Genomic DNA, 26,727 nt, shown 5'->3' with positions numbered 1-26,727 from the left:
TCTCTGCGCCCTGTGTCCAGGCCATGCCAGCCCGCTGGGGCGGCCCCTCTGACACCGATGACTCAGGAGCTCCCGGGGTCGAGACTGCCCTACAGGGCTCCGCATCCCCAGTTCCTCCACATGCCGGGTGCTCAACAGGGGTATGAGAAGGAAACGAAGGAATGCCTCAATTTGGCCTCCGCTGCTCAGGGCCTCGCATCTTTGTCCTGCCTCCTCCCTTAGCTGAGGGACGTCTCCTTCCTTTGGTTCTCTCAAAGCCCTGGGTCCTGACACTGAGTCGTCCCAGGCCCTGGGGCCCCGTGCACCCTAGATGGCATGAGAGGAACGGCAGTCAGCAAGCCAGTCAGGCGGCTGCCAAAGGCTAAGTTCAAATAGTGTGGGCTGAAACCCCAGCTCTGCCACTTACTGGCAGTGACCTTAGGCCAGACACTTGAAGTCTGTCAGCCTCAGTTTCCTCATCTGTCACAGGATGATGAGAGAGGCCATGTGTCCAAGGTGCCCATTGCAGCACCTGGGGACATAGTCAGGTTCCTGCCGGTAGAGCTCTCATCATCACTGTTTATGTCAGGATGGTAGAAGGGGACGCCAGGTCTCTTCACATCCCTCCCACACCAGGGACCTGTAGGCCCCTCCCAGGAACACAGCCTGACCCAGGCCCCACTGTGCACCTCATCAAAGTCAGCGATGATCTCATTGAGTAGCCGCAGGCACTCGACACCCTCGTTGTTGGCCTCCAGCTCAACGTAGAACTCGGAGAAGTTGGCGATGGAGGCGAACATGACCGCCACGCACTCACAGGACTGATAGTAGAGCTCATCGTTGCGCCGCTCGCGGGCCAGGAAGTGAGCGGCCACATCCTTGGGCAGGATGTTGTGCAGCAGCCGCCGGTTGTAGGCCTGCAGCTCCTCCATCTCCTCCTTCTCCTCTGTGGCCTGGGAGAAAAAGACTGCAAGTCACCCAGATGCCAGCATGAGCCCAGGTGTTGGCCCCTCCACCTCCTCCTCTCCATGGCCCGGAGAAAAAGTGCCAGTCACGCAAATGCCAACTCGTGCCCAGGATGTTGGCAAGTACCGCTGTCTCTCCTCCTCCCTCTGCTGTTTCCACTTCCAGGTTTTCTCCCAAGAGCAGGACTTTGACAATCAGAAAAGACATTTCTGAGCATTGAACTCTCTCTGCTGGCCTCTCTGGGGGTGCTGAGCCTGCAGGGGGGAGCCCTGAGCAGCAACAGGCCTGGAGGCGAGGCTGCAAGGATCCTGTCTGCCAAAGGCCAGAACCAGGCTGGAGGGAAAAAGAATCCAAAACACAGCCCACACAGCCCTCCAGCTCCCCGTGCTCCTCCACTGTTCATTACCTTAATTGACAGACCTGTGGGGGAAACAGCCCAAAGCCCTGCCCAGTCTCCCTGCCTCCCAGGAGGGCAGACTTGCCCCAGATCCAGGTGCAGCCAGGAGGAGCAAGTGCCATGAGGGACCCCCTGGGATGAGGATGGGACATCACCAGTGACTTTAATTTACCCCCCAGTTTGGGTTCTGGGTCTGTGCAGTGGGATTTTGTGGTCACCCACCCTCCAGGTTAAAGGATAGTGCAGATCCCTTAGGTCAGGAGGCCAGTAGTGCCCTACAAGGTGCTGAAGGGAAGAGGTGTCACACACTGAGGTGTGGCAAGGAATCATCTAACAAGAGTCTTCATGAGACACTGCATTGTAGTGGTCAGCTGGCTTCCTCACCCATGGGGGCAGATAACACAGCCCCCTTTAACTGGGAGTGACTGTGTTGGCAAAACCAACCAGGAGAAAATCATTAATTAGCAGAGCCACTTTGAAAAGTCTGGCTGGCCCACTTGGGCTTTTCCTAACTAAATGAAGACACCTTTCTGCTCGGCTGCAAGTAGAATCTACAGCAGGACCAGGACTGACTCTCAGGACCTTGGCTGTCCCTGTAGGTGGTGGCTGTCCATGGGGAAGGAGCTGGCGTCCTTTTCCAAGGCTTCAGGACCTGGGTCCAGCAGGGAGGAAGAGCTCCCAGGGCAGAAGATCCAGGACCCCAAGGCTCAATAGCCAGCCCTGCCCCTAAGGTGAATGGGCTCCTGACTGTGCTGCCTATGGCCTGATGGCCTCTGGAGACCCTGGGAATGTGGCTGTGAGGACAGGGATCAGCCCGACGGGTCCTGGATGCTAAAGGGCCCCACCTTCCACCACCACGCACAGAGGCGCGGGGAGTCAGCTGGTCTGTGCTATCTTCTTGTCCAGTCTTCCTGCCCAGGTGACCTAAGCTCCTGGGAGGCAGGAATGCCCCTCCCCATGAATAAGGCTACCTGTGTCTGGCTCTGAAACAGCTGTGCCCATGGGAGAAGGCTGGGGGCAGGGGGCATTCCTGTGCTTCTTCTCACAGGCTGTCCCATGGAGGAGCCCAGCAGTCAGTTATTTGCCTCTGAAAATGCACCAGACTAGACAGTCCTGCTCCTACCTCTGCTGAGACACATGCCTGGGGGCCCAGGGATGCCAGGAGCACTGCAGCTCCTTTGATGCACCCTGCAGGTGGCAGACAGCATCAGTCCAAAGTGTCAGACAGAATGGAGGTGGAGGCTGGGGGCAGGGCTGCTAGAGCAGGCTACTGCTGGGGGCAAAGTCAATCCCCAGGGCCAGGCCAGTTGCTACGGCCACCTCTGCAAACTCCACCCCAGCACAGGTGGGCGCCTGCCAATGCAGCCAACTACTTCTGGGGCTGGGCCCTGGCAGGGCAGAAAGGTTCAGGGGGCTACAGCCTCTTGGTGGCCCAAGGTCAATGTTGGAGGAAGGGACAAGAGCAGGCTCTCCTGAGAACTCAGACTCTGCAGTTAGGCCAGGAGGGGGCCAGGTGGGGGCCTGGCAGGTTAGAGTGTGTTCCTTGTACAGGTGCTTCAAGAATGCTGAGAAGTCCACCTACCAGCCAACTGTACAGGGGCTGCTGGAGCCAGTCTGGGGGTGGGGCAGGGACTATCACTCGCCCATCCCAAGGGCCTGCTTTTTGGCGTGTCTTTATTTGTATTTATGTGATGTTGGCTCCCTCTCCCAAAATCCCAGGGGAAGAATGGGAGAATGAGGGACCTGCTGGAAAACTTCAGGGAGAGAGGTTGCCACAGGCTGGCAGGTAGACACAGGCTCACTCACACATCCCTACACACACACACATGCACACACACTCATGTGCATGTGTGTACACACAGGTGGGGAGAGGGTGGTGGGGGTCACCACTGAGCAAATAAACACATATATGAAAGACGATGGGAGGTGACTTTCTCATTGCCAGAAATGACATTGCAAGCATGGAAAAGGGAAGGCTGGGAAGAAGCCTGAGGTATTGGATTAAAATGGGAGATAGTGGTATGAATTCAGGATTATTAAGAAAAGATCTATACAGACGGATACTGAAGTAGTATAGATACATATGTACACAGGTTTCCATGTATGTTTCCACACTTACATATCTTTCTTAGCGTTGTCCATGGAGAGGACCTACAAGCAGCGAGCACACCAAGCACTCAGACTTTGGTTTCTAAACACCACTCTCTACTATAAAGAATGAGGGAGGGCTCTTTGAAGAAATCACAGATTCCTGGGCTGCAGCAGGGAAAGCACAAGATTACCCTGAGATCGCTTGTGTTATAAAGTCAGGAAAAGCTCAAAGCGTGATGGAGACCTGTCAGATAACAAAGACAACAACTTGAAATGCACATGGGCCAAACCTAGGACAATTTGAGTATTAAAATAAATAGTGAAGGTTGCAGATGATAACCCACTGGATTACATGGGAACCTGTGAGTCCAGGCTGAGGTAGGGAAGTGAATAAATAAGCAAATCAATGGAGGAGGAGGGACAGCTCTTCTGTGTAGTAGAATGCCAACCAGCAAGTCCAGAAGGAATGGCAGACACTGGGCATTACTATCGGGCATTTCCACAGCAGGCACTGAGATAAGCAGGAGCCACCAATGGATGCAAAGGTTGCCGGGCAGAGATTTGCTGAGGATCAGAAAATTAGTGGAATATCAGACTCTCTTTCAATAAAGGGCTAGTCAAATACAAAGGGGGAAAGGGGGACTTGACAGTGGAGAAATCTGGCAGATGCCAGTTGAGCAGGCATCAGGGCTGACATCGCCAGTGGTGGGATGGGTCAACATGGTAGTGTCTCTCAGTGTGAGGCATCGAGGGGTGCCCGGCTCCATTTCTGTGTGCTTCCTCCAGGAAGGGCTCAGCCTGAGTCTGGCATGGGTCTGAAGGTCCCAGAATAACAAGTTCTTTAAGATTGGCAAGGACTGTGAGACAAGGAGAGACTGAGGATCTGCTGCAGACCGGAACAGCTCAATGCAGAGGGCCCATGCACAGGATCCTGGACCAGCATCGGGACAGTTGGCAACACTGAGTGGGGCCTGCCGCACCCCTGCTGATTGCCTAGATGGGGAGGGTGTGCAGGGATGATGTGGGGAGGGTGTGTGGGGATGACGCAGGGAGTGTCCTTGTTTTTGCAAGGTAGACATGGGAGTATTTAGGGGTGATGGGGCATCATGTCAGGAAGTACATATGGCGGGGGGTGATAGAGCAAATGCAGAAAAATGCGAGCCTCCTGAAAATGTTCCCAAAGAGAGGCGATTGAGGGAGAAGGCAGAGGCCTGACAAGAGGGAGGCTCACACAGGATCTTCCCCAGGGTGCCCCAGCCCAGGGCTTCCCAAGGGCATTCTGCACAGAACCCTTCTGGGATTCTCCTTGGTTCCCCCAAACTCAGGGGATCCCCCCAACTACAGACCTCCATGCTAAGTTCCAGCCAGAACCCATGCAAAATACTCAGCAGAAGGGACAACCATTTGCCCCCATCCTCACTCAGCATCCAACAAAAAGCGGGGCTTCCTGCTCCAGCCCAAAGACTTCCATTCTGACGCCTCTAACAAGTGTGGGATAGAGGAGGTCAAAGTGAGCTGTGGGTGAGCTCAAGTGGTCTGGAGTTAGGGGTTGGGCCAGAAGAGGTAGAGACCGGGCCAGGCTAAGTTCTGCACAGGGCTGGGCTGGAATAAAAGGTGTGAGGCAGCCCACAGGAAGACAGGGCTTTCTCCTGCTGAGTGTTCTTGGGCACTCCCTCCTGGCCCTTCCGAGATGCTCCAGCAGGTAACCTGGCCCATGGGCACCCCTTCCTCCAGGGAGACAAGGCACAGGGCCCAGGGCATGCATCCTGGAGAGCCAAGTGTTGGCTGGAATGCACACAGCATGGTCAACAGTCTTTGCTCCTTCAGTCCATCCCCTCTGGAGGAGTCTTCGACCCAGCTCTGGCCAGGTCAAGCCCTGCTGAGCAGCCTTTGGTGCCAGCTCCCTACCCTGGCCAGGTTCCTTCCCTACTCCTCCATTCACCTCTTGCCACTCTTCCTTCCCCCACTGTCCATTGCTGCCCCCACCACAAAGGACCTGCCTGCACCTCCCCTCTGTCCCTGCGTGGCAGCACACAAAGTAAGTGCCCAGCCAGTATCTGCTGACTTCAAAGCACGCCTCCTGGGCCCATCAGAGTCCCAGCACTGTCAGCATGGGTTTGTCTGCATGCAGTAAGTCCCAGGGTTTTGCCCCTTGGCTCCAGAGAGCAGGGAGCAGACCCACGGGGACACAGGGCACCAGGTGGCTTCAATGGGGCCTGAGCAGGACAGCTTGTCAGTGTAAAACGAAGGCCCGGCTTGGCCTGGCCCAGGACACGAGCCTGTTGTCTCCGTCACCTGCTCTCAAATGCCTCCCCTCCCCAGGTCCAGCCCCAGGTCCACCCACCTGCAGTTTCCAGAGGAAGTCGAGGCGGGCAGTGGACTCCACCTGCTGGGCGTGCAGGTACAGGGCCAGCACAAAGACTGAGATGATGATGGGCGTCACCACCTTCAATGCCACCTTGGTTGCGTGCTCAGGGCTGCGGGTAGGAGGTGGGCAGGCCTGAGACCGCCCTGGCTCCTCACAGCGGGCTCTGAGGAACCCCCACCCCCACCCACTGCTGTCCCTTTTTTCTTCCTGCCACTATACCTTCCCCCCTTCCTTATCCCCCTGCTCAAACTTTGCCTCACACATGCCTCCTCCAGGAAGCCTTCCTGGCTGGCAGCCCCATCTCAGACCCTGCTTGCACCTGCAGCCCAGGCAGCCATGACTCCTCTCCTGACGCCTCATAACCCCCCGTCACTTGGGAGCTCCCCTCTTGTCAGATCAGGGGATGAACTCGGCCCTTCTAAAAGGCACCATGTACATCCAGATCCTTCTCTGGACAAGACAGGGGCAGAGGGTGCAGTACAAGGGGGCCAGGCAGGCCATGCTGACCCTGTCTCTAGACAACCTTGGGCAAGTGTCTTAATCTCTCTGAACTTTAGTTTGCTTATCTGTGTACAACAGGATAACAATACCCACATTTCAAGATGGTAGTAAGGATTAAAGAGATATTATAAACAAAATGCTTAGTGCAGCATCTGACAAACAGTAGGTGCTCCAAAACTAGTAGCATTATTGTCTAACTCTATTTTTGTTACTAATAAATACTCTTAACAAAAGCAGCCATTCCAAACCCTAAGTCTTGTGCCAGCCAAGAGTTCAAGCCCTGGAAGGCTGCACAGAGGCTCCAGTGACCGCCTCCCCCCTTGCCCAGGCAGCAGCCCTCAACGCAGGGATGGGTCCCACAAGTGCTGCAGCCCTCGCCTTTATTCCTCAACTCCAGAGGGAAAGTGGGTACCAGCTTCCATTCTCCTGGGTCTGGGGTTCTCACAGGCTCCTGGGGAAGAGCTTGAAGCTAAATGCTTTAAAATGAGGCCTATGGAATGATCTGAAGCCGGTGATCCCAACCACAGAGCCTACAGATCACCTTGGCGGGGATCGTGAAAGTGACCAGGGCCTCTGCCCCTGAGGACGCCTTGCTGCCCCAGGAGGAACCAGCCTCCCTGTTCCTGTTGGCCTCCTCCTTCATTACCCACCTTGCCACCGAAGGCCCCTCCCACCTGGGCACCAGCTGCCTTCCCTGTCTGCTCTGTGCTGAGGGCAGGGAGCGGCCCTATCTGAGGAGTATCAACTCACCACTGGGAGGTCCCGTTGTTGAAGAAGTCTCTGTGAAGAGAGTTGGGGAAGACTGGTCAGGGCCACCCTTCTGCATAAGGCGGCCTCCACTCCTGCTCGGCCCCCACGCCCTGCTCTGCTGTCCCCACCACTGCTGCTCCTGGCTCCCCAGCCCCAACCCCCTCCATATTCAAGGGCACTTTCAGGATGGGAGGTGGTAGAAAACACAGCCCCAACTAGCATTGGATACTCATGACCACAAACCACCCAGCTCTTACCTGAAACCCTGCCTTCCCTGACCCAGCCCATCTGCCTGGGTGGAGGCCTGCCTGCCTCTCCCTCTCCCAGGCCTTTGCTGCCATCCAGAGGGAGTGGAGGAGATCCCACAGCGGCGCTGCTTGGTGTGGCAGCCGCTGGCCACATGCAGCTGCTGAGACTTAACACGGGGCTGGTGCAAGTTAAAATGTGCTGTACGTGTAAAACATACACCAGGTTTTGAACAATTAGTGTAAAAAAAGGTAAAATATTTCATTAAAAATGTTATACTGATTATATCTTAAAATGATATTCTGGCTATATAATACTCATTAAATAAAACTCAAATTATACTTTTTGCCTTTTTAATATGGCTATAAGAAAATTTTAAATTACGTAAGTGTTTTTTTTTTTTTTCTGAGACAGTCTTGCTCTATCTTCCAGGCTGGAGTGCAGTGGTGCAGTCTCGGCTCACTGTAACCGCCATCTCCTGAGTTCAAGCTATTCTTGTGCCTCAGTCTCCCAAGTAGCTGGGATTACAGGCACATGCCACCACCCCTGACCAATTTTTATATTTCTAGTAGACACGGGATTTTGTTGGCCAGGCTGGACTCAACTGATCCACCCACCTCAGCCTCCCGAAGAGCTGGGATTACAGGCGTGAGCTACCGCACCCGGCCCACTTTTTATCTATTGGAAAATGTTGCCCTAGAGCCAAACCACGGTCTCCCAATCCAGAAATAACCTTTACTATCTGCTGCCAGCTTCAGCGCCTGAAGAGGAGATGCTGGGGACGGGGAAGGAGCAGTAAGAGGAGGGCAACATTCCCTGCTTCAGTCCCGACCCATGGGTAGAAAGTTCCTGGACCTTCTCTTCCTCCTCAAAGGACTGCAGCCTGTCCTATGCTCGACTGCCTCATGTCTTTGTGGTCATCTGCCCATGGCCCCTACACAACCACCAAGAAGTTCTTCCTTGAATATGACTTAAACCCTTCATTAGAGCTCCACTTTCTCAGGCAACACCACCTTCGCGAGAGAGAAACATTCCCGAGAGTTTTCTGTGTATCCACATTGTACCTCCACTGCCTAGGTCAGCGGCTGGCACAAAGCACGCCCTTAATAAATATTTTTGAACGAATGAATGGGTGAACAAATGGATGGATGGATGAATCCCTTCCTCTAACTCAAAAAAGGTACAGTTTGCTACATTTTTTCAGGGGACACAGAACTGTCACTTTTTTTTTTTTTTTGCACTTCTTGGTGTGTGTGTAGGGAGTGGTGATGCACAGAAAAGAGTATGATGAATCAGGCACTTTAAATACATCTTACTACTATAGGTGTTGATAATCGACAGGTCACATTTGCCAAGCTTCCAAATTAACCTGCTTCGGGGAGGTCTTGTGATTTACAGCAATATCCTGTCCCTGAGTGAAGAATCTTATCTGAGCTCCTCAAATTGCTGATGTACTGATTAATGCATAACCTATTGATATAAAAAAAATGCTGATTCATTTCTGAATCATGAATTTGTACTGATTGCTAGCATGTAGACATTTTAGTCTGTATGTTGCGATCTGTAGTCAATGATTGTAACCCTCCAATGACAAAGGACAACTCTGATCTGAGGAGTCCCCTTCCCTTCTACTTTCTTATGAAAGCATTCCCGAAGCTTCTGGAACATGCCCAACTTGGTGCGTGTGTCTTCCTGGCCAATCCTCACATTCGGCTTCCAATAAAACTTAATCAAATTATTTCTGCCTCAACCGCCTTCATTTAGGTTGACAATATTCCCATTTTACAAGGAAAAAGTTATGAGGTTCAGAGGAATGACCAATGTGTCTGATGCTGAGATTCTAACTCAATTTCACCCGAAGCCTGAGGTCTTTCCCCTCATGGAGCCACCTCCCTTGGAAATCTGACATCTATCACTACATGGCCATGCTGACTGTGGGGCCAGACAGCCGTGGGCCCCACCTTCACGCCCACCACCTCTAGGACGTGGGACCTAACCTCTGCCACCACAGCCAGGAGCCTTTCAGTAGTGCACAGATGCCCCGCCTTATGTGGTGGGTCTGCCTATTTGGCTGGGTTGCTGGAGGATGAAGAGGAACAGCAGATATCCAGGCACCTGCCTTGAGGTGGACACAGAGCCTGTGAACAACAAAGCTCGTCCCTCTGCTCCCACACACCTTCCTGCCCGGCTCTGCTGGACCGTGACTCCTCTGAGCCTGGGGCAGCTGGACTGAGGTGAAAGCAGCCCACTGGAGGCTGCCCTGGCAAGGGAGGAGCAAATCAGAGAAAGAAACACAATGGGGCCTGGTGACCAGAGGCCACTCCAACTACTGGGGACAGGAAGGAAGGAAAGAAACCAGGCCGTTTGCCCAGATGTCAGGGCTGGGGAGGAACAAGACACTCTCCTCACAAGTTCCCCGTGGTGCCGGAACCCTAAACCTCCTGCTCTTGCCACCTCCCTGCAATGTCCCGTGCCCCGTGGGGAGCGTGAGGAAGGTGCCCCGTACATGGCGTTGGCAGTGACCAGTAGGTCGGCATTGTCGAAGAGCGTGACACCCGGCACCTCCACGATGAGCACGTAGATGAGCTCGATGGCCAGCATGAGCGCCAGCTTCCCGATGCAGTTGATCTGCAGGAACACGGAGCAGGCCAGCAGGCTGAGCAGCACGCTGTAGGTGAAGTACTGCGGGCAGAGGGCAGTGGCATCAGCTCCCCAGGCCCTGCCCGCCCCCTGGCCCCGTGCATCTTCCAGTCTGAGCTGGCTCAAGTGAGGCCTGGGCTGGGCATGTTTCTGCTGACGTAAATTTCCCAACAGGTGTGATGTAAGGCGAAGGGCCCTGGTTAGGAACCAGGAGATGGGCTCCAGCTGGAGTCTGGCCATTGCCTGCAGGACAGCCCCACATTACAGCTATGCTGCAGGCCCAGGCTGCCCTGGGTTTCAGCCGTGATCCAGGCTGGGCTTTGTGTGCCTCAGGCTGTATGCTCAGCCCCTCTGAGCCTCAGTGTCCCCTCTGCAAGACTTCCTATCTCACGGCTTGCTGTGATGAACACAAGCAAGGAAGCCCTCGCTGCACTGTCCGGCACCCTCAGTAACCGTGGGGAGCCCCTCACCTGCAGCTTTGAACTACAAAGCTCCAAAAGCTGAATGTGTTTTCATGACTCCTGTAGGGGCCACGCCTGAACGGAGCTGCTCTGGTGACAAAAGCTGACCTCCCTGCTGGGACGCTAGTTATCTTTATCCTGTCTCCTGCGACATGCAGACATGCTACTACTGTGGAAATATGACCATTTCATGATCAGACTCCACTGGGGGTGGAAGGCAACCTTTTAAAATCCGAAAAATTCTAAAGTCCAAAATACATGGGGCCCCAAAGGTTTCAGAGGACGGATCATGCCCTGTGCTGTTCCCTCTGGGGAAGCCCCTTCTGGTCTCTGAGCCTCCGTTTCCTTCTTACGACAACTGAGGGGCTGAACCGGGTCATCCTGGAGGTCCCCATCTGCTGCTGTCCCTTGATGCACATCAGCATCGGTTATTGTTGTTATTATTTTTAATTTAGCACCACTGTTTCTGAGTCAGGCCTCCAGACATTTAGTCTTCGCACACAGCCTCGGCCCTGGGCTGCAGCAGCCCCCAGGGCAGACCCTCAGCCTCCCCAGGCCTTCCGGAGCCAAGGAAAGACTGCCAAGGGCCCCTGGGTGATTGGATTGTTGGGGGAAGCCTCCCCTCACCACTGGGAACAGGAGCAGAAGAGGGAATGAGGAGGGCATGCCTAGAGGAGTAAGCTCAGAGCCCCAGAGCCCCAGGCTTTGAGAGGAGGGATGGGAGCTCCAAGAGCCAGCCTGGATTCCCATTCAGACCCTGGCCCAGACAACCAGGAGGCCAACATTGGATGCTGGGGACCCCCCAGGGCCTGGTCTGCAAGGAGTTGCTGAATCAGGAGAAACCTTTGAAGGGGGTGGTCTGCTGGTGGGGGCTGAAGGCTGGCACCCAGCCTCTCCCACAAATGACGAGCCAGAATCTGCCCACTGCCACCCTCTCCCCCCGGCCTTAGCCTCACCAGGGGAACCACCATCAAGGGGCAAGTACGAGACTGAAAATAGCCTCTGCTCCTCACAAACAGCCCTCAGAAAGCTGAAGTGCTCCTGTGGGCTCTCAGCCAGGTGTGAGAGGCAGCGGAGGCTAGGGAGGCTAGGGAGGTGAGGCTGGGGAGGGGAGGCTAGGAAGGGGAGGCTGGGTGCAACATGGCTGCCTGGAAGAGACAGAGAGCTTGCCACCAGCCCAGGGGCAGGGCGGGGCAGGGGTGCGGCTACACCTGCCTGGGTGAGCTGGGGCCAAGCCCTGCTCCTCCCTGGGCCTTCTCTGCCCTATCTGTACAACTGAGCCAGATCCCAGGCTGGGAGGGAGGCCCACACTGGCAGCCCACAGCACCCCTCAGCTGCAGTCACAGGCCCTTTGGGAGTTGGATGAAAACATGAACCTTCTCCCCAGAAAAAGGCAAACTGCCCCCATCTTACTGGCTTCATGTGTGCACCCATAGGGAGCTGGGGATGTGAGAAGGGGGAGGCTGGAAGGCCGGCCCAACTGCTGACTAGCGAACTGCTCCCTGTCAAATGCAGCACCGTGAACGAAGCACCTTGCACGCCACAGGTGCTTAATATATGCTGCTCTCCGAATAAGGATACGTGGCACTATTTTTAAACCCAAATGCCTATAGGCACAAAATTTCTTTTTGAGGTGATAAAAGTATTCTAAAATTAGATGATGGTTGTACACATTGGTGAACACATGAAAAGCTACTGAACTGTGCACTTTGAACGGGTGAGATTTATAGTAGTGCTGGTTTGGGATTGGGTTCCTTTGCTCCCCTCTCTCCTCTCTGACCCTAACAGCTGGGGCTTAGGTGGGTTCTCCTGAGGTGGGGTAGGGTCTGCTAGAGAAGCGGAGGGTCCAGAAAGTTTTGCCCCCGGATCAGGAGCACGAACTCTGTCTGGAGCCGGACAAGTTGAATGAGAGCTCCAGCTCTGTTGAGTCCTGGCTGTGTGACCTGGGGTAAATTACTTAGCCTCTCTGTGTCTCAGGTTCTTCGCCTCTACAAAGGAGATAATATAACACTTATGTCATAGGCTGTTGGGAGGATTTCATTAGTAAGTGTGTATAGAGCCCTTAGCCACAGCCCCTGGTAAGCACTATAGAAACAAGAGCTACACGATTGTCATCATCATCGTCATACGGAGGCAGCTCCCCTTGTTCCCAGTGCCTGGCACGTAGGAGTGAGAGATATTGGGGTAAGCGGGTCTCTAGAAGACAGTGAGCTGGTGAGACCCTGTCCTTCAGACTGTCCTGAGCAGCTGAGGGGACAGTGGGGGAGGGCAAGGGACTCTTCACCACTCCCTTCCAGCCCGTGCACACCCAGTACCTCGGGGAAGTTGCAGTTGGGCCAGGGGCTGCCACAGAAGCCCTGCTCATCGCCCAGGCTGTAGTTGACGGCCGACTCCACCACGTGACATGCGTTGACCTGGCTCGCGCTGATGTTGTGCTCCTGTGCCAAGCAGCCCAGCAGGTCCTTGGAGTTGCATGTGAACTGGGGGCAGGGAGGAGGGTGGTGAGGGGAGGGTAAGCTGCTGGGGGACAGGTAGGGCAAGCCCAGCTGAGGGCTCCCACCCGTCCTCCGCCTCAGGTGCAGTATGACACTGATGGGGACAAAATCTGAAAGAGGCTGAGGAACGGGCAAGGTTTGCCCAGCTGCCCTGGCTGGAGGGGGTGTGGCTAGCGTGCCCTGCCAAGGAGGGGCTCTTAAACACGCCTTGGGGACATTCCCTAAACTCTTCCTGGCCCCACCAGGCTTGAAAATGAAGAGCTAAGAACTTCACTTAGTGGGAGAGTACCAAGCATAGTGGCTCATGCCTGTAATCCTAGCATTTTGAGAGGCCAAGGCCAGCGGATCACTTGAGCCCAGGAGTTTGAGACCAGTCTGGCAACCAGCCTGGCAACATGGGGAAACCCCATCTCTAAAAAAAAAAAAAAAAATTAGCTGGGCATGGTAGTAGTGCACACCTGTAGTCTCAGCTACTTGGGAGGCTGAGGCAGGAGAATGGCATAAACCCAGGAGGCAGAGCTTGCAGTGAGCTGAGATCCGGCCACTGCACCCCAGCCTGGGTGACAGAGCAAGACTCCGTCTCAAAAAAAAAAAAACTGAAAAAAAAAAAAGAATCCATGTGAGGCACATTGAGTCAAAGCTTATCCCAGACCCAGGAGCGACACAAATAAGAAAGTCTCTCCTAGCCCTGCCGGGCGGGTACACGGCTCCAATAGGTTTGATCCAATGGGGCTGTGGAGGTGCTGGGAGATCGTGCAGCCACCCACCATGTTGACAAAAGCCGCCAGGAACACCAGGGTGATGGTGAACACCCCAACTAGGGTGCTGTTCATCTTGGACCGCACGATCTTCCTGGAGAGAGTCTGCAGCGGGGAGGGGAAGAGCTAGGGTAGGGGTGGGGGGTAGAGAGGGAGGGAGGGAGAGACGGAATAGCATTCAGCAAGGACTCCACAAATGGCCCCAGGAGTGTAGTGGACATACCTGTGTCTCTCCCCAGCACGACCCCCGGGCCTTCCTGGTGGCCCTCCCAGCCTGCAAGTCTCCAGCCTTGAACTGCTGCAACATTGCTTCCAGGTCAACGGCAGGGCAGATTCTGCAGCTGACCAGGAGCGGGACTACGTGGGGAACCCAGGTGAGAGAGGCAGGATGAGACAAAAGATGGTATCTTGACCCAACAGAGAAATCAATAAAAAAGCACATTGACCTGCTGTGTGCCATCAGGGAGGGGCGGTGGGTGGCAGCTGAGGAGTCGTGGAGGGCTCAGAATGTTCCCCGGAGGGTTGAGAAGGCTTCTGGGAGGGAGTGGGCAGTGGTAGGTTTAAGGATTTGGAGAGGATTAGGCCTCACTCAGGAGGAGGAACTGAGCAGTGAGGAGCAGGAGGGAGGTGGATGTGGCCCTGAGCACTGAGTGAGCTCTGTCCTTAGCACAAAGCTCCATGGACCTGCCATTTCCCTCACCCTCTCCTCCTCTGTATTCTTCCACTAGACAAACCATGTCTACTCAAAGACCCCCTGCAGCTTTGGTAATTAAATGATTGGGCTCCTAAGTCCCATTTCTGCCACCAAATCTGATGCAGCTGGCCTTGTAAATGATGTCCCCCTCATCTCCTATAAAACCTAGGCTGGAAAGAGAATCTGATGGACAGAGAAGCAAAACAGTGGATCCATGATGCCCCACCCCTACCTGCCCCAACCCTTCCTGCTGAGGTCTATCTGCTACAGACATGCTAGGTGTCCATAAAACCCCCCAAGGGCAGACAGGGTGGTTGAAAAAGCACTGAACCAGGAGTCGGGAAGCCTGGGCTTGGCTTGGTTTTTCCTTTGTGTTCCTGAGCAAGCCACATCCCATCTCTGAAGTCTCCTATTTGTAGGGCTCTTGGGACCTTTGGGCACCCCCAGCTTTTGTGGTGAGTGAAGCAGGCAAAGGTCTCTACCCCAATCGTGGGCCGTGAGCATCCCTGAAAATTCTTGCTGAAAGTGCCAGACCACAAGGCTTCTTCATCCCCTGATACTGAGAGTGTCTGTAGTTGGCCACACTGACAGCTAAATAGGTCACAGGGCCGTAGCATGACCACCATGTGACCACTCACTCCCAGTGGGGAGGGGAACTGGCTTGTGTGCTACAGCATTTGCTGCCAACCCAAAAGTGTCGGGCCCTTGGTCCAGTGTTGAAGCTTCAGCTGCAACCCAAACCCACTATGTGTGCAGCATCCATGAGGGCCCATCACATGGGACTTCAGTGGCAAAGGGACTTCCAACACAAATATGCTGACACTCATGCTGCTGACTGTAACATGAGTAATAAAGTTTTTGTCTCTGACCCAGGAGTCTCATGTCTTCTGCCAGCCTCTACGAAACAGCAACAAGCAAACTCATTAGCTTGTAAGTAGGGTAAAATCACATCTTAGACCCTTCAGCATTCTAGACAAAAAGTCAGGTCCCTGCTCACCCCCAGGTCTTGGGCTTGGGGCTGGCTGTGTGCATAGGGAAAGTGTATATCTTTCTGACCCCAGAATCCTCCTCCACCCTTCCAGCAAAGCCATTTCCTATCAGCAGAGGGAAAGAGGGGACCACAAAGATGGACAGATCACAGGAAGAACTGCTGCCATGGCAGAGGACTGGCAGTCTCACATAGGCTACAGGCTGAAACATGAAGGCCTGGGACTCCATCTCCCCAGCAGGAGAGCCTCCCAGGTATGCTCCTATACCACCAAGCCTGTGGCACATGTTCTGAGCAAACACTGGGATAATAAAGGAGACCCTCTGGGATAATAAAAGAGACCCTCTGACCAAACCGTCTTATGTGGTAGAAGGAAAGTTAAGTGTGATCTGAAGAGCATAAGCTTGTATTAAAATCTTGCTTAATAGACATAGAAATGAATCAAATAAATTGAGGGTCCAGAAACAAATTCTTCCATTTATGGCCCAATGATTTTGACAAGCATTCCAAGACAATGGTGAAAGAGCAGTCTTTTCAACAAATGGTGCTGGGACACATGGATATCCACAGGCAAAAAAATGAAGTTGGGTCCCTACTGCACCCTGTACAAAAATTAACTCAAAATGGACCAGAAAACTTAAATGTAAAAGCCAAAACTACAGAACTCTTACGGGAAAACATACAAGTAGATCTTTGTGACTTTGGATCAGGCAACGGTTTCTTAGAGGTGACACCAAAAGCACCAATCAAAAAAGAAAAAATAAATTGGACTTTATCAAAATTAATTATTTTTGTCCTTCAACTAACACCATCAGGAAAGTTAAAAAAAAAAAAAGTATTGGTGAGGATGCAGAGAAGCTGGAATCCTTGTGCACTGCTGGTGGGAATGTAAAATGAGGCAGCCACTGAGGAAAACAGTAGGGCAGCTCCTCAAAAACTCAAGCATAGAATTATTCTATGATCCAGTCATTCCACTTCTGGGTATATGCCCCAAAGAATTTGAAACAGGGACTTGTACAGATACTTGTACACCCTTGTTCACAGCTGTATTCTTCCTAATAGCCTGAAAGTGGAAACAATTTAATCGTCCATCAATTGATGAATAAACAAAATGTGATATATCCATACACAGGAATATTTTTCAGGCATAAAGAGAGTAAAGTGCTGTTACATGCTGCAATATGGACGAGCCTTAAAACTAACATGCTAAGTGCATGAAACCAGTCTCACAAGGCCACGTGAGATTCCCTTTATGTGAGATGTTCAGAACATGCGAATCATAGAGACAAAGTAGATGAGTGGTTGTCGAGGGCTGTGGTGATCAGGGAGGGAGGAGTGACTGCTAATGGGTCTGGGGGTTTCTTCTGGGGATGACAACAACGTTCTGGAATCAGCATCAATAGTTGAATAACTTTGTGAATACACTAAAAACTCGTGTATTAAAAGTTCATTCACCTGTATAAAGGTGAATTTTATGGTATGCAAATTATGTCTCAATGAAGCTCTTATTTTAAAAAATCCTGCTCAGCCTCTTACTGGCTGTGTGATCCTACACTCTGAACTTCAGTCTCCTTACTGGGAAATTGGGAATAGCTCTCTCCCAGAGTGGCTATCAAGACTTAGCAAAGTGATGCATTTGAAAGTGCTCTGTAAGCTGTTAAATGCAACAGAAAAGTTAGTTAATATTTGCATTTTAAAGAGCTATATTGCCAATAAGAATGAAAGTCCTTATTTCCCATTTAAAGGAATTTTTGGTTTCACAGCTGGGTAAAGTGTTTTGGCACTAGCATGCGGATCTTACTCTGAAATGGTATGACAGATGGTTTCAAATCGTTGGCTGCTGAAAACTTTGTCATTCTATCTCCATCCCCTTCCCCCACCCCCACCCCAACTCCTATTTGCCCTATGTTGTTTAAACTGCTCAGTTCTGATCACCCCATCCACTGATTGAGAGGCTTCCTTCATCATTTTGCAACCACCAATGTAATAACTGATAGAGGCAAAGGTTACTAATACATGCTAAAACTTTCTTAATAAAAGGTGGTCAGGGAATAGGGTATGCACATTAGCTTCCTAGTGAATATGGGACCAGGAGCCCCACCAGGACCATCCAGAGGCCAGGAGAAGAACTGTAGGCTTAAAAAAATATCAATGTTAGATGTGGCTCTACCAGCTAATGAATGACTGAATGTGCACTGGTTTGCTTGCTACAAGTCAACTTCCCTCCACACTCTTTTTTTTTTTTTTTTTTTTTTTTTGAGACGGAGTCTCCCTCTGTTGCCCAGGCTGGAGTGCAGTGGCACAATCTCTGCTCACTGCAAGCTCCGCCTCCCAGGTTCACACCATTCTCCCGCCTCAGCCTCCAGAGTGGCTGGGACCACAGGCGCCCGCCACCACGCCCGGCTAATTTTGTTTTTGTATTTTTAGTAGAGACAGGGTTTCACCATGTTAGCCAGGTGAAACCAGGATGGTCACAGTCTCCTGATCTCATGATCCACCCACCTTACACTCCCAAAGTGCTGGGATTACAGGCGTGAGCCACCGCACCCGGTCACCCTCTACACTCTTTAAAAAGACTTTCTCTTGACTTTAAAACCTTAGTAGGAACTCAGGAATTGCTGCTTTTTTGAAGTCTCCAGAAGATTTGACATCCTGTCTAGATAACAGTTTATAGAGTGTCTCATTTCCTATAATTAGAGAGTTCATCTATATGTCAACCCTAAATCCAGATTTTACCTCAGTGTGGATCTTAAAACTCTTGGCTGGGTGCGGTGGCTCATGCCTGTAATCCCAGCACTTTGGGAGGCTGAGGCGGGTGGATCACAAGGTCGGGAGATCGAGACCATCCTGGCTAACATGGTGAAACCCCATCTCTACTAAAAATACAAAAAATTAGCCAGACATTGTGGCAGAAGCCTGTAGTCCCAGCTACTTGGGAGGCTGAGGCAGAAGAATGGCATGAACCCGGGAGGTGGAGCTGGCAGTGAGCCGAGATCATGCCACTGCACTCCAGCCTAGGCGACAGAGCAAGACTCCATCTCAAAAAAAAACCAACAACAATAACAACAACAACAACAAAACTCTTTGCCAGGGGCAGAGTCTCTTCCCAGGGCTACACCACAACTGCACTCAGATTGTGGAGAGGATTTTCCAGCAGGATAACTGTCTGTACCAGCCAATCACTTAATGCCTGCTCACAATCAGAGCCCAGAAAAAGAAGTGATGTTCAAAAAATAAGTTCAGAACCAGTACATTCCCAATCTGATTAATTCAAATCAATTCAACATGAAAAACAGGAGTGGGAACATAGTTAATAAACCATGATTGGGGTAAGGAACAGTTTGATCCTGGCCTCTTTGAATGTCTCCAGGCACGACGAAGACCTCCCTGGGCCCCTGTCTGTGATGCCGGGCCAGGGTATTGCAAAGATAAAAGGAGGGGATGAAATTGGATGGCAAAAAAGTTTAAGAATACAGCCTCTTTGACAAGGAGCTAATAAAAGAAGCAGTAGCTCCTACTTCAGAAAAAGAAAAAAAAAGGTAAGAAAACCACAGAGGTCAAACCTGGCAGGTAGAAGGGGTCCACCCAGTGCTCTCATCACTTGGCCTTTCAGGAGTCGACTGGACATATTAGCAGAGGCAGTGTCCTGGAGGGGAGGCTTATGGGCTCTGAATTAAAAGCCACCTGGTTTTAAATCCTAGCAATAACCACTTCCTAACTATAGGATCTAGAAAAAGCTGTCTAACCTCTCTGGGCTTCCGTTTCCTCATCTGCAAAGTAGATTCAATAAAAGCCACCTTTGAGGCTCAGGAAACACAGCTCAAAGTAGCATAGCTTGGATGTGGATCCTGGACTGTCCTGTCTTGAAAAACACAGGGGGAACCTACGATATGCCTCCTGGAACGAAGACCTCTCCATCTCCTAAATGAATGATGGGTATGATGAGATGTGAATGGTGAGAGGAATGTGCCCCCTGAGCATGCAGGCGGAAAGGTGAACATGGGAATCCTAAAATCCTCACAGGATGAAAGGCACCTAGGAGGGGAGGTGTACTGGTTGCACGGTTAGACCCTATTTTAGAAACTGTGGACCAGGACTTGAGTTGGAGTGGTAGAAAGGAGAACCAGCAAGGTGGGCTTAGCTACACGCAGGCTGCAGGGAGAGGAGAAGAGGCTCTGTCGGTGACTGCAGAGCAGACACGGCCCACAGGAGGCTCTGGTCACAGATCCCAGCTGCTCATACAATCAGGTCCAGGGGATCAGTACAAGGTAGACCAAGAGCAAGCCATCAGGCTGGGGGATAAGAGAGATTCACACACACACACAGACACACACAGACACACACACACACACACACACACACAGAGCTACGCAGCTGAGTTCCCCCATAGGGCCCATCTGTACCTAAGTATTTGGATCTGGCTAAAGAGGGAAGAGGCTGCACTTAGGAGCCGTGAGCAAACTCCCTATCCCTGGAGGTGATCAAGCAAAGCAGAGGCTGGCGCACCCCTTGCAGCGTTATCACTGGGAAATCCAGCCTCAGGTGGGTGGCTGGGCTCTCTCACTGCATGGGCCCCTTCCAACCTGAGATCCTCTGAGTTGTGGACAACCTGTGATGGTGAGCAGGGCTTTAACATGGTTTTCTCTAGGAAAAGCAGTTCTGGGGCCCAGGTGAGCACAGATGCCAAGGGAAGGAGGGGGGGTTTGTGCAGATGTGCAGACTTGCCCTCTAAGACAGCATCTCCAGAAGGAAGCACTCAGGGGGACGGTCCCTAAGGCAAGGCATCTGAGGGGCAGCGGGGGCTCTGCAAGGCAGCTGAGGCTCAGGAGTGAAACCAGGACTTGAGGACACGATGAAGACCAAGGCACCAAGTTAGCCCCGCTGAGAAATCCAGGGGAGTGTGTGAGCTGCACTGAGCTGTGTTTGGAAAAGACTGAAGAGGCCCAAGATAAAAAGGCCACCAGAGCACTTAGTAGAAGGCAAAACCCAGAAAGGACCAGGGAAAACTGCTCCCCAACAGCCAGAGAAGACAACTCACTCAGCCAACACTTTCTCATATTTCTGTCTTTGAAAAGGTTAAAATATGGACAGTTTAAGGAAGTCAGTCCATGTTGTTCTGGGAAAATGAAAAAGTAAATGAAATACAGAAAGAGACTGACACTACCTGGCTTGGGGGTAATTTAGGAACTGTCGTATCTCTTTGTAAAGCCACTCCCTGTGACTTCTGAGAGACTGAGAAAATGAGAAAAAGTCTCTGAGTTCTGGTAAAACCACAAATGTTTTTCAAAAAGAAAACAGAAGAACCCTAAACACTGCAGGCTAGTCAGCTTCGTGTCAGCACCTGCAAAGGTGAGAAAATGAACTTCATTGGTCAACCCACTGCAGTGAGTGTGCCACAGTGCTCAGTGACAGGCTGACATCTGCATCAGGGAAGAAGGGGTACTGTTCCCCACCATGCACATGGCAGGAGGTAGAGCCAGGTGGAATCTCCTTTCATGTCTTCACGTGCAAGCTGTTTAACCCACAACACGAAAGAGGGAAGAAGAAGAATTCAATGGAAAGAAGTTCATATTACAAACGACTTTTCAAATTGGGCTCTGCGTTCCAGAAAGTGGATAAACCCTGAGAAAATGGCTAATCAGGCCACGAGAGAAGGAGGTGGCAGGGATAGGAGCTGAGGGTGGGTGCTGGAGTCTATTTAATGGGTCGACCTCCAGCCCAGAGCGGCAGGTTCCAGGCTTCATAAGCTACTAAAATTCTTTAATGAAGCCTTCTATCTGTAAGATGGAAAAAGCAGGCTACCTAGCTGGATGGTATGGGACTGGGGGGACAGTGTTTGTGTAGCCTGGGGATGGAGGGTGAGTATTCCATCTACCAGCCCCCTCCCCACCCCAAGGAAACTGAGGCCTCCACAGAACAGAGGCAGCAAAAATCACTGGGCTAGATAAAAGAACGGAGAACATGCTCAGTGAATTTCACATTGATAACAAAATAGGCGAATTCAACAACACCAAAGAAGGCAGGGATGATTTTCATAACTCATCTTGAACTGTGGGGAAAAAAACTCATGAGACCAACAATGGCCAGTGAAGGTGGCTGCAGGCAGGAAAATGGGTCCATCCTTCCCCTCCTCCACAACTGACTGCAAATCAGGAAACTCAAACGGAATGAAATCAGTAGAGCTCAGGTTCACCTAAGCCCCTAACAGAAAAGGAAGGAAATTTAGGTTCATGCTTAAAAAATGGCAGACTATGCACGGCTTTGATTCTCATTTGAATGGGCTAATTAAGTGCCTGAAACAAACAAACAAAGAATGACTTCGCCTCAGGTTCCTTACTTAAAAAGAAATGTTCTCTTTGAGGTTCAGCAAAAGAACTTTTAACTATGGTGTACTTTTTTTGTAGGTGGTTGTGACTTTTCACTGTGGCAATATTTATACAACATAGAACCTGCCATTTTAACCATTTGTAAGTGTACCATTCACTGGCATTAACCACACTCATGTTGTGCAACCAATATTGCTATCAATTTCCAAAACCCTCTCATCACCCCAAACAGAAGCTCTGAACCCATTAAGCAATAATGCCCGATCTCCCTCCTGCCAGCCACTGGGAATCTCTAGTCTGCTTTCTGTGTCTATGAATTTGCCTGTTCTAGGCATTTCATATAAATGGAATCAGATGATACGTGTGACCTTTTGTGTCTGGCTTCTTTCACTCACTGTCATGTTTTCAAGGTCCTTCTATGTGGTAGCATGAAACGGCGCTGCATTCCTCTTTGTGGTGGAATAACATTCCACTGCAGTATACACGCATTTTGTTTATCTATTCATCTGCTGATGGATGCTTGGGTGGTTTCCACTTTGTGGCTATTGAGAAAATATGGTGTCCTTTCATAACCACGGGATGCAGAAGTGGAACTGTCCACTCTGGATAAGGCAGGCTAGGGGGGCCTTGACAACTGCAAGACCAAAAGGCAGGAGCGGCTGAACATGGGGCAGGAGGGAGGTTGTGGCCTTGAGGAAGGAGGGTCAGTGGAGAGGCAGGGAACCAGCTAACGTTAAGCCCTACGATGCAGCCTATCAGATGCTATAATACTAGCAACTGACGGAGCACGCGGCTCAGCATGGCATGCTTTTCAGACGTGCCCGAGCCATTCTGGCTGACCCTGCCCTCTCTGGCTGTCCACCTCTGCACCTGGCAGAGGAGGTGAACCACAGCAGGTGATTTCTAAGGTCCCTTCCAGTTCTGACAATCAGTCCAACAAGACCTTGACCACGATGTGACTATACAGTTAACAGACTAATAACGGCCCTCTCTGGAGGGTGGAGAGAGAAAGGGGACTTTGGAGGGGATGAAGGTCCAATTCCTCCAGAAGGAAGACGTGGTGCTCACTGCAGAAGAGGGAGTTATGGCAAGGCTGCACCTTAGTGCCCCACTGCCCACCCTAGAGGCTTAGCTCCCAGTGAGTGTCAGGGAGGAGTCGGAGAGGCTCCGCAGATGTGGGAGAGGCACAGATCTGCCCCAGGGAGGAGTGCTTCCTGGGGGCCAGCCTGCTGCGTCAGGGAATTCTGAAACCACTGGTGAAGAAACTGAGGGAAAGGCCTGATGGGCACGGCAAACAGGAACATAAGTGGTTTCTACCACAGACCAGAATGACCCGGAGCCAGGTCACATTGAGGGACACAGCCTGGACAGGGGACACAGCACGCCTAAGAGATATGGGAGAAAAACTCAGAACAAGAGCCACATTTCTGCCGCCAACACCAGCCGGCTGTGTGGCCCGCTTGGAAATACCGAATCACTCTAGGGCCACACTCCTCATCTATGTGCTGGGTGGCTCAAGACCTATAATCTCTGAGGTCCCCTCCAGGGAAAATTCCAGAGCACATGGGAGCACCAAAGTGCGTGTCGAGGGAGACCTCCCCCACGCCCATTCTCTCAGCAAATATTCACTGGGCACTGCTCTGTGCCAGGCTTGGTGCTAGGCGCCCTTCCTTCCTTGTGCATAACATGAACAGGCGCAGCAGCCACAGCATGTTCTGGCTGCAGCGATTTGCCAAGGGCAAGTTAAAGCAGCCAGTGAAGAACAGGTTCCCACTGACCATTTGCCCACCTCCAGGCGAGCTTGCTGACAATGCCAATGGAGAGGTGTGGCTGGCATCAGGCACTCTCCCACCCCTGCCAAGCACAATACTCAGGCCCCTTCACATTTCAGACCCCTGCGTAGGGCCCCTACCAGGGCTGAGACAAGCGGGAAGAAGGTGGTTGCAACCCAGCTGTCAGCTACACTCACCTTTACGCAGGAGTAGATCACAGACACAAACACCACCAAGGTCAGCAGCAGGGAACAGGTCAGGTAGAAGCTGAGCATGAATACGGAGCTGGAGGGAGAGAGGAGGGGAGGGAGAAGCCAGGCTCAGGTGGCAGGGCTGCACCTTCTGGGGGGCCTGCCTGACAAGCAGGCCACAGGTCCCCCGTGCCCATCCTCACAGCTTCAGAGGGCCTGGGCTCTGAAATCCGGAGAGGGAACCTCAAGTTGCTCCATCTCCCCTTATCCACTGCCCAGCCTTTTGCACTGACTGCCTGAGCAGGGCTTACACAGCCTTGCAGGTGGATTCTGGAGCCCTCCCCATAAGGGTATGGTTCCCTCCCCTTCCGGTGGAGACAGCAGCCCACAGGAAGCTGAATGGAGAACCAGGTGACACCTGATAGGTATTTTGCCTAGTTCTCAGCTATTCACTGATGTGCTTCATTTAGCTTGGAAGAACCACCTGGTTATTCCCTCCAAGTCGTCACTCACGGCTCCATAAACAACTGTGAAGGCTGAAAACTGATTGGATCAGTGGCTTTCATTTCTAGAAATGCCTTTGTCAGCAGCACAGCCAGTCACTCTTTGAGAAACAGGGGTGACTGTCTCTTTAGAAGGGCAGAATCTCTAAGCCCCACCCCCTTTCCACTGCCAGGTCCCAAAACAAGTCTGTGGGACTGCCACGTCCCATAGTTTTTGCTCCTCTATTCCTAGCCAGTTCAACAAGAAAAATGCAAGGATTTCCCTCTGCCCCTCCTTTCAGATGCAGATCACAGGTGACCTTCAGAGCCACCGCGGGTGGCCACCCTCAGACAAAAGTGTAAGTGTAAGTGACTTTCCATCCAGAACTTCCCATTGGCCCTCCTGGGGCAAGGGCTGGCCTGGAGACAACATACCCCGCCATAGCACCAGGTGGCTGTTCAAGGGAGGAAGAGTGGCCTGAAGATGCCAGGTGTGGTTATGGGGTTAAAAGCCAGTGGGGGGCGTGAGAGGCAGGTGAACACCTCTAGGGAGGATTCAAACAGCATCTTTGTTCCAGGCCTCCACAGAAGCCAGCACTTAGCTGCCTTCAACAAATGGAACAAGAGAAACGAATTCTCTTCAGAGTGGCTTTCCTAGAGAGGAGGTGGCTAGAGAATGACCTCTGCCAATGTCTAAGCCACTTGGAGGGAATGAAGCTGTTGCAGGCAGGGCAGGTAACTGAGATGACCCAGCCCTCAAGCCGCTGCAGAGAAGGAAAAGCAGCAAAGAGGCAGGACTATGCACTCAAGCTACAGGGACTGTCAGTTACAACGGGATTATAAACCAGATTGCTTTTTTTTTTTTTTTTTTTTTTTGAGACAGAGTCTCGCTTTGTTGCCAGACTGCAGCGTGATGGTGCTATATTGGCTCACTGCAACCTCCACCTCCCGGGTTCAATCGATTCTCCTGACTCAGCTTCTGGAGTAGCTGGGACTACAGGTGCACGCCACCAGGCCCAGCTAATTTTTGTATTTTTGGTAGAGATGGGTTTCACCATGTTGGCCGGGAATGGCCTCAATCTCCTGACCTTGTGATCTGCTGGCATCGGCCTCCCAAAGTGCTGGGATTACAGGCATGAGCCACTGGGATTACAGGAGTGAGCCACTGTGCCCGGCTGAAGTTATTTTTTTTAAAAAGAGGTCAACAAACCTTCACCCCAAAGAACAAGTACAAAACTGGAAATACTTTTATCAATTCTATTTCAGAGCTCTGGTAATTAACCAAAGACAGACAAATTGAGACACATTTAAAACAACAACAACAAAAACCTGCTAGAACTCTGGGTATGAACAATGGAAATCTATGGCCTTTTTTTACCTAGGTCTGATTCCATTTCCACAGAGGTGGAAATACAATCAGATTAGCTGGCACAGTTTGACCACAGTGGGATAGTTGTGAAAACTCAGCACATTTGCTGCCGGGGGATGGTTTTAATTTGAGGCACAGAGGCTGAAAATCCAAGGCCACACTGTCAGTAAAAGAGATGAACAGGGAAAATACAATTCTGCTAGCCCAAGGACAGTCCTACAACAGGCACTAGCATAGTACATTATTTATTATTTTAAAATAGGCATATATTGGGGTGAATGTTTCAAAAGTTTTTAACCGATGAAGATATTCAACAACAACAAAAAAACTTGCAGGATTAGGCAACAAAACAATAAAGGGGATTTGGGAAAGGCAAATATAACTAGCACTGTAATTCTGAAAGATTAATTTGACTACAGTACATTACAAGATGAGTTTAAAGTGGAAACAAATTTAGAAGTTACTATAATAGTTCAGGCACCTTTGATTTCATTAGCAGTAGTAAGAACAGACATTATGTCAGATATATTACAAACAAAACAGACAAGTCTTTCATAACATTGTATCTGGAAGTAAGAGAGAATGAAGAAGAAAGCTGACTCCATGATTTCTTCAAGCTTAGGCTAGGAAGAGGACACTGTTAATAGAAAAGACTAATATTGGAGCTAGAACAGATTTGTAAGAGAAGTTCAAGAGAGCAGTTTTACATACACTGACACACAGGGAGAGGCAATGAGGAGGAAGAAAAAGGAAAAGCAAAAGAACTTCTATGCCTTCTACTCATTTATAACTATACCTTCTCTTTGACTGTGAAAACAGTGCACAGATAACGTACAAATTACGTGTAACGTGTAAATGACATGTAACATTTTTTAAACAGCTTTATTGAGATATAATTCACATATTGTAAAATTCATCCATTTAAAGTATAGAAATGTGGTTTTTAGTATTTTCACTGTATTATGCAAAATAGCCACAATTTTAGAACATTTCCCTTATCCCAATTTGTTTAAGTCTCTCCACTTAATTCTGTGAAACAGCCTGTTTCCTCATCTGCATAATGGTAGTATCACCTCCCTCATAAGATATGAGAGTTAAATAATACATGTTAAAAACAACAACAACAACAAAACCCTTCTAGAAATGCCTGAATATATAGGAGGTGCATCAACAAAAAGTCTGAAAAAATTTTAAATTAGATTTAACACTACAGGGGAAAAGTTTCTGAAGATTTTTAAAAGAATATTAGGATG

At 51.0% G+C, this 26,727-nt stretch overlaps 1 protein-coding gene across 2 annotated transcripts in view; it reads right to left on the bottom strand.

Annotated features, from left to right (window-relative positions):
* ADCY5 (adenylate cyclase 5) overlaps nucleotides 1–26,727 on the bottom strand; it is a 167,332-nt gene that overhangs the window by 8,497 nt on the left and 132,108 nt on the right. For both annotated transcript variants that reach the window (XM_011950791.1, XM_011950793.1), the window contains exons 12-18: nucleotides 23,630–23,717; nucleotides 13,662–13,778; nucleotides 12,715–12,879; nucleotides 9,805–9,980; nucleotides 7,053–7,082; nucleotides 5,778–5,910; nucleotides 669–932 (exon numbers count right to left, since the gene is read on the bottom strand). In XM_011950791.1, coding sequence (XP_011806181.1) covers nucleotides 669–932; nucleotides 5,778–5,910; nucleotides 7,053–7,082; nucleotides 9,805–9,980; nucleotides 12,715–12,879; nucleotides 13,662–13,778; nucleotides 23,630–23,717 — 973 coding nt within the window. The remainder of the gene's footprint in view (nucleotides 1–668; nucleotides 933–5,777; nucleotides 5,911–7,052; nucleotides 7,083–9,804; nucleotides 9,981–12,714; nucleotides 12,880–13,661; nucleotides 13,779–23,629; nucleotides 23,718–26,727) is intronic.

Source organism: Colobus angolensis, unplaced genomic scaffold (genome assembly GCF_000951035.1).
Source record: "Colobus angolensis palliatus isolate OR3802 unplaced genomic scaffold, Cang.pa_1.0 Scaffold31, whole genome shotgun sequence".
Taxonomy (NCBI): Eukaryota; Metazoa; Chordata; class Mammalia; order Primates; family Cercopithecidae; genus Colobus; species Colobus angolensis.
This window is presented reverse-complemented; position numbering and strand designations above follow the sequence as displayed.